Source organism: Vespa mandarinia, chromosome 4 (assembly GCF_050613455.1).
Source record: "Vespa mandarinia isolate Hongniang chromosome 4, ASM5061345v1, whole genome shotgun sequence".
NCBI lineage: Eukaryota > Metazoa > Arthropoda > Insecta > Hymenoptera > Vespidae > Vespa > Vespa mandarinia.
Genome location: NC_140813.1, coordinates 3,550,001 through 3,557,500, shown reverse-complemented (window position 1 = coordinate 3,557,500; position 7,500 = coordinate 3,550,001). Strand labels below are relative to the sequence as shown.

At 31.3% G+C, this 7,500-nt stretch overlaps 1 protein-coding gene across 2 annotated transcripts in view; it reads right to left on the bottom strand.

The window, feature by feature from the left end:
* The window catches only part of dally (division abnormally delayed protein), a 130,767-nt gene that overhangs the window by 12,483 nt on the left and 110,784 nt on the right, over positions 1 to 7,500 (bottom strand). For both annotated transcript variants that reach the window (XM_035876000.2, XM_085656728.1), the window contains one exon: positions 942 to 1,083. In XM_035876000.2, the coding sequence (XP_035731893.2) occupies positions 942 to 1,083 (142 nt within the window). The remainder of the gene's footprint in view (positions 1 to 941; positions 1,084 to 7,500) is intronic.

The window sequence follows — 7,500 nt, the reverse complement described above, 5'->3', positions numbered from 1 at the left end:
TATATATATGCGTTACGTTTAAAGAAAAAAGAAAAAAGGGTCAATTTTTAATAAATCTTCCTTCTTATTCTTTTCGCAAATTCGTAATTTATTTTGTTAATAAAAATTTTTCATTTCCTTACGACAAAGATTAATTAGATGATATGATATTAGAAATATAATCGAATTGAAAGTTTCATTTAATATCTTCGAAAGATTGTTACTTTGTAATGAATGGTCAAAAATTTTTTACGATTAAAATTTTCAAATATTCTTTATAATGTAACATTATCGGATGAAAATATCTCATGAAAATATCTTATTTTTCTTTGGGCTTTTCTAAATGCAATATATGTCATATTATATGAAATCTTTAAGAACTAATTTCTATTCGATTGTAAAGGACTTCGATAAAATGATTTTTATTATTTTTTTTTTTTTTTTTTAATATAACAAATCATACAATATAAACATTCAGTTGTGGAGATTAACAGAATGTTAAATTTAAAGTTCGAAATGAGGTATCGACTTATGTACATAACATACAACAAGAACAAAAAATTGTATTTCACGAATACGAATGTCTTTCTTAGGGTGAAAACATGGACCCTGGGATTCACGCGATCATAACTCGTAATTCTAAAACTTTCGAAGGTTAAACGGGGAAAGGGTGGTCATCGGAGAATCGTGAACATGGTATCAGTAAAGTCACTTTCACGGGCCGTCGATCCTCCTGACTACATGAGTACGGTACGAAAACACAGGATGTTAAGCCGCACGATTCAATCCGTGGCAAGAAGGCTGGCCAAGGCTAAACCAAGCGACAAATTACACTTTATGGACTCACCTGATTAATGTGCTTCAATTGGTCAATGAGTACGCTAGTGTGCGTTCGTATTTAATACAAGGCAAGGCTGGCCAAGAGACTAAACCAACCGACGAATTACACTTTGTGGACTCACCTGATTAATGTGCCTCAATTGGTCAATGAGTACGCTGGTGTTCGTATTGCCGTAGGAAGCAGTTGACGAAGCCGTTGTCACCGTGAATTCTGGATTGTACCTCTGTGCACTTAGACTGGAATCGACCACGGTCTTCGAGTATCTTAACAGAGACATACCAAGAGAAATTAGAATGAGTTAGATCGTTAATAGACGATACATATATATATATATATATGTATGTATATATCAATCTTTATATATCTAGGTACTTGAGAAATTTTTATAACGAGCGAAGGTCATATCCTATCTTCGTTAAACTAAGAAATGGATTACTTGGAATTTGCGAGTAAGGTAGGTCGTGCAAAAAAATAATTAGGATGAATAAAGAGGAGAGATTGAGGATGAGGCAAGGGCTAGATCAAAAGTTCCTAAGTAATATATTTTAAATTCTTTTTCTTAGGACTTATTCTTTTTATTTCTTTCTTTTTTTTTTTTAGGATGATCCTTCTCATAATTTTTTCCAAATTGTCAAGATACAAGCTTGAGAATTTTTTTGACCCCTCTATACCATGACATATTACATATATTGAAATAGTCCGATATTCGTGTTCTTTTGTTGTTAATTAAGAAAAATAAAAAGAAGAAAGAAGTAAACATTGTCGGACGCTCATTTTCCTTTTAGCGTGACCTTTAAAAAAAAATAAAAAACAATCCATTGCCCATAGCAATTTTCGGAAATAGTATTTCTTGGAATGTGGTATATATATATATATTTTTTTTTCTTTTTTTTTTATACGAGCCGTCGAATAAGATCCAGACACCTTTTAATGTTAGTTCGATAAAACAACGCGTGTCGAAAGGAAGCAAGCAAGCAAGCAAGCAAGCAAGCAAGTAAGCAAGCAAGCAAGCAAGCAAGCAAGCAAGCAAGCAAGCAAGCAAGCAAGCGAACAAGCAAGCAAGCAAGCAAGCAAGTAAGCAAGCAAGTAAGCAAGCAAGTAAGCAAGCAAGCAAGCAAGTAAGCAAGCAAGCTTCCTTCGTCTGAGTTACTGGTATTTATGGGAATCGTAACGAAGAAGAATCGTTCGAAGAAAGACGATGCGAGAAAAGCCGTTCCGATTCATTGGCTGCTCGTTGTAATCTTCCGGACTGGTGTTGTTGGGTGTTGAGAACAAAAGAGAGTAAAACTCGGCCTGTGTATTTCTCGGAACGCGTCGTCTTTAGCTTATCGTTTTCGCGCTCCGATCATTCGTCGAACTCGTTTCATGTGTTTGATAAAAGACAAAAAAAAAACGGAAAAAAATTATAAAAAAAAAAAAAAAAAAGAAAAACAAAAAAAAACAAAAAGAAAAGAAAAGAAACTACGACAAAAATTACAAAAAAACATAAAAAAGAAAACAAAAAAAAAAGTACGACGAAGAATACTGTAATAGTCCGATCTTTATTCTTTTTCACGGACATCCGAGATCAACGAGATATTTGGTAAAAAAAGAAGAAGAAAGCAAAAGAAAAAAGAAAACAAAAAACGCAGAAAATATTATTCGATTTAATTTTTGTACGAAACCAACGAAAAATTCACTGATGATTTTCAAAATGTATTACTCTTTTTCGACAATCTTTCTGTTTTGTACCTTTGTAATCAAAAGGATTCGTAATTTTTCGATATGATAAAATGAAAAAAAAGAAAAAAGAAAAAAAAAAAACAGAAAAAAAAAACGAATGAACCTAAAGATTCTCGTAATTTCTGATCTTTCGACTCGTCGTCGTGAAGAAAATTTCGTCTGACAATGGATCACAATCGATTCATTTCATGTTAAATTAAATAAAACAATAAAAACAAGTGTTATAGAAAAGTGTTAATGGCAAGTGTTATAGAGAAAAAAGAAACAAAAAAAAAGAAAAAAAAAAAAAAAAGAAAAAAAAAAGAAAAGAACAAAAAATTTCTTTCTTATATTACTTCAACGAGATAAGATTAGAAATTAATTTTCTACAAATCTATGCGTGAAGAATAGTCAAAATGATGAAATGATTTAAAGGGAACTGTCTTCGTATTTTCGACGAAATTCCAATATCTCCTCTTTTGCCGATAGTAAGAGAAGAGAGAGCGAGAGAGAGAGAGAGAGAGAGAGAAACAGAGAGAGAGAGAGAGGGCTATTTAAAGAGTAACGAGCGTATTCCCTCTCTGGCGATTCTCTCCTATCGAGACTTTAGAATCTCCGATGCGTGCGAGCAACGAACGGCCCGAGTCATTCATTAAGTCACACGGACGTGCTTTCACCGATACAATGAGAATACTGTATGTGTATAAACGTATAGGCATGTGTATATGCGTGATACTGCTGCTCTGGCTCGGTGCCTCATTTATCGTCGATTAATCAACGCTAGTTCTCGACTCCTCTTCCTCATCTTTCTCTCTCTCTCTTTCTCTTTCTCTCTCTCTCTCTCTCTCTCTCTCTCTCTCTCTTTCGCTCACTCTCTCTGTGTTTCTCTCTTTCTGAGCGAAAAGGCGGGAAAAAAGGATCGTCGAAAAAGGAGAGATAAAGGGAGGGAGGGAGGGGGGGAGAGAAAGAGAGAGAGGGAGAGAGAGAGAGAGAGAAGATATATGTACGTATGCATGGAAAGAAAAGAGGAAGGAAACTTTTGCAGTAGTATCGCGAATCTTCCTCAATGCTACCCATTCACGAGGTACGATCTTCTTCTTCTTCTTCTTCTTCTTCTTCTTCTTCTTCTTCTTCTTCTTCTTCTTCGTCTTCTTCTTCGTCTTCTTCGATGTTCTTCGATGTTCTTCGTAAAGACCAAGAGAATTGTAAATTATTAGAGATATTGCAAAAGCATTGATATGATATTATCAATGCAAATTATTTTGCAAATTTACGTTATATTACAATAAAAGAGTAATTATTTTTTTTACAAGGAATAAATATATTTGTGTACAATTCCTTTTTTTTTTTTTTCTTTTTCCTTCCGGTATTGACATTTAGCAAGGAAAGTAATTTTTTTTTTTTTTTAAACAATTCAAATTTAAATACTGAAATATTTATATGACTCGTATGTCCGTCCGTGTATCTTACGTAAATTTTAATACTTTTAATGTCTGCCAAATGTTTATTAATATCTATATTTAACACACACACACACACACACATACATATACGAAATATACATATATTTATATCATACTTATTAATACAAGTTTCTTAAAAAATATATTTTACATAATTTTTGAAGAAGATCATTGAAGATATTAATATGAATATATTTATAAATATATATTCAATTAAATTTATAGATTTTTCTTTTCTTATATTAAATGATTTCACGATAGTTGATTTACACGTGCACACACACACACGCACACTTTTTTATTGTACACAGGCATACACATACGTACAGCTGATGTCACGCGTCAATCGATTTTACGAGTGATGGAAGGACCCTTCGCAGACGAATTAATATTTCAATAGATGGCAAAAACATGGACGGATCTCCGTGATCGCATGCGAGTGCGTGTGCGTATGCGTGTAAATATAATTCATTTGTCAGATGACTACCAGTCAGATGACTACCACATTTCTTTTATTTAATTTTGTAATAAAAATTAGTCCATATATATATATATATATGTTTTAATAAAAATATAATATGTATAATTTAAAAAAAAATATATATATATATTATATATATCTACATAAATAAAAGTGAGAGACACACAGATATACACGCACACACGAAAATATTCGAAGAGACATAGACAATCAATATATTTTTTTATCCGAGAAAGGACGATGCGTGTTCGTGAAAATCTTGAAAAGATATTGGAATCGACACGGGAAATACCACGTGATTAATTCCATTTCATCCCTTGGGAGCTTTTGTAATTGGAAAGGGTCTTGGGAACTTTCGATGAAACCAGGTGAAACCTTTACGAATCAAAGGATCCGTGATTCGGGGGCGTTGATTTTCGAAAGAGACCAATGGACGAAGACAAATTATCACTTTTCATCTTCGTTATTATCATCGACCAAATGATATTATCCTTAAAATACACATTTCGTATTAGCCTAATCATTTTATAAAGGAAATCTATGAAATTTATCTTTAACATTTCTATACATTTTTATGTAAAATTTTTTTTCAACTAATTTTATTTTTTTCATCCCTTTTTTCTTTTTCTTACGAATATGGATTTACACAAAGATGAAAAAACGAACGATTATATCATTTATATATATATATATATATATATATATATATATATAAATTTTTATTTTTCTCACTCTCTCTCTCTCTCTCTCTCTCTTTTTTCAATTATTATACAAATTCATAAAATTCTATCATTCTTACATTTAACTTTTTACATTAATTTCTGAGTTTACTTTCTTTTTTTTTTATATATTTTATTTTATTATAATTACAAAGATGAAGAAAATGAACTTTTATCTTACGTCTCTCTTTCTCTCTCTCTCTCTCTCTCTCTCTCTCTCTCTCTCTTTTCTCACCCTTGAAATCCTCTCAGCTACAATAAGAAACAAATTAGAACGTTTAACGAGAAAACATCAAAGTAACAATGCTCAAGGATCCGATCTAATATAATGTAGATATACATATATATATATATATATATATATATATATATATATATATATATAAGTAAAAAACAGTGAAGGAATAATTGGGCCATTATGATTCGAGTATACGTTTGAAACAAAACATTAAACGCAAGCTTAATGCCAGTGGGATCGTTACAATGCTCACCCTAACTCTTCTCTACGTCCAACGTTTGTTCATTCGCGAGCAACCGAGTTTCATACTGAATGGTACCGACGTACGTTCGCATTAACTATGGTATATATCCCTCTCCCCTATCTCTCTTTTTTTCTTTCTTTCTCTCTCTCTCTCTCTCTCTCTCTCTCTCTCTCTCTCTCTCTTACTCTAGTCTCTAATAAAACGTCGCAAGTGGATCGAATCATTTGGTGAACCACCACCTGGTCGTAACTCTCTTCTTCTTTCTTTTTCTCTTTCTGTCTTTCTCTCTCTTTCTCTCTTTCTCTCTTTCTCTCTTTAACTTCACATTCGGAGATCTAAATCGGTCGAGATTAGTCGTGTTTACTCAAAGCGGCAAGTGTAGACATAAGAAACATATAAAACGTTTGTTAAATCGTGATCGATAAAATGTCTAGAAAACGTGCAGGTTTATAGTATTCCACAGGTTTAACCATTCCTATCGTTTAATTTAAACACCGGATTTGTATGTTTTAATTCTCATAATCCATCGAATTGAGTATGTATATTTTTTATTTCTTTTTTTTCCTTTATCAACGTGATGATATATATATCAGTACGATGTGACTCGATGTTTAAGGTTTTTTCTTTTTTCTTTTTTTTTTTTTTTTAATAATTAAAACAAATAAAAAAAAAAGTAAAACGAATTAACGATAGACATACATACACAGTTTCAGAATCTTACGTAATTATAATGCTTATATAATTTTATTATAATAAAACAAATATATATACATATATATATATATATATATATATAAATTTTAATAGAATATATAATGTAATACATTTTGAAATATACAACAAATTTTTATGCAATATACATATATATTGCGTTTTATTAACATATAAATAAATAAATAAATAAATAAATAAATAAATAAATAAATAAATAAATAAATAAATTGATTAATTAATTTTCGATTAAAAAGATAAGTGCTTCGTACATATTACCCTATATATTTATTATATGAATATACATATTGTATGCATAACTTTAATAAATCGATTGAACATATTTTGAATCAGTAACGTCGTGCGGTTTAAAATTATCCTTCTAGCTTAATAATTCATATAAAGCAATGAACTCACGCGAAAAGTTAGAACTTCGTTCTCAATTAAACGTGTCGGCAGGTATTAATTGGACGAATGGAAGCCACGAGGCAGACAATTAGCTCAAAGCGTTTCCTTTTTAGGTCGTGCGAAAATATATCGTACGAAACGATCTCTCTCTCTCTCTCTCTCTCTCTTCTTCTTCTTCTTGTTTTTTTAACGTGTGACAAATTGCGTCGACGTCGTTCTGCTATCGGTACGACCTTTGACATGGCGTAATAAAACCGGGAATATTCGGGGCCATTATCGAGGATAGTAATTAAGGACACACTTTTCTAATTAATCATCAACAATCTACGATAACATAAATTTAACTTTAAAGAATAAAAAAGAAGAAGATATATATATATATATATATATATATGTACACAAAAAAGATATATAAGAGTAAGAGTTCGGTGTGTGCGCAGCTTAAGAACTTACGAGGAATTATTAATCAACGTGGATGCGAAGCAGACGATGCCGGCTATTAAGCTTCTTTCACACCGACTCTGACAAAATCATTATCTCTTCTTTTTCTCTCTCTTTTTTTTTTTTCTTCTTCTTCTCTTTCCTCTCTTTCCATTCTTTTATTTCAATACAATCCTACGAATATTTAAGTAAATCGAGCATAATTAATATTAAGGTATTGTTCAAAAAACAACAATAAAAAAAAAAAAATGACAAAAAAAAAGAAAAAAAAAAA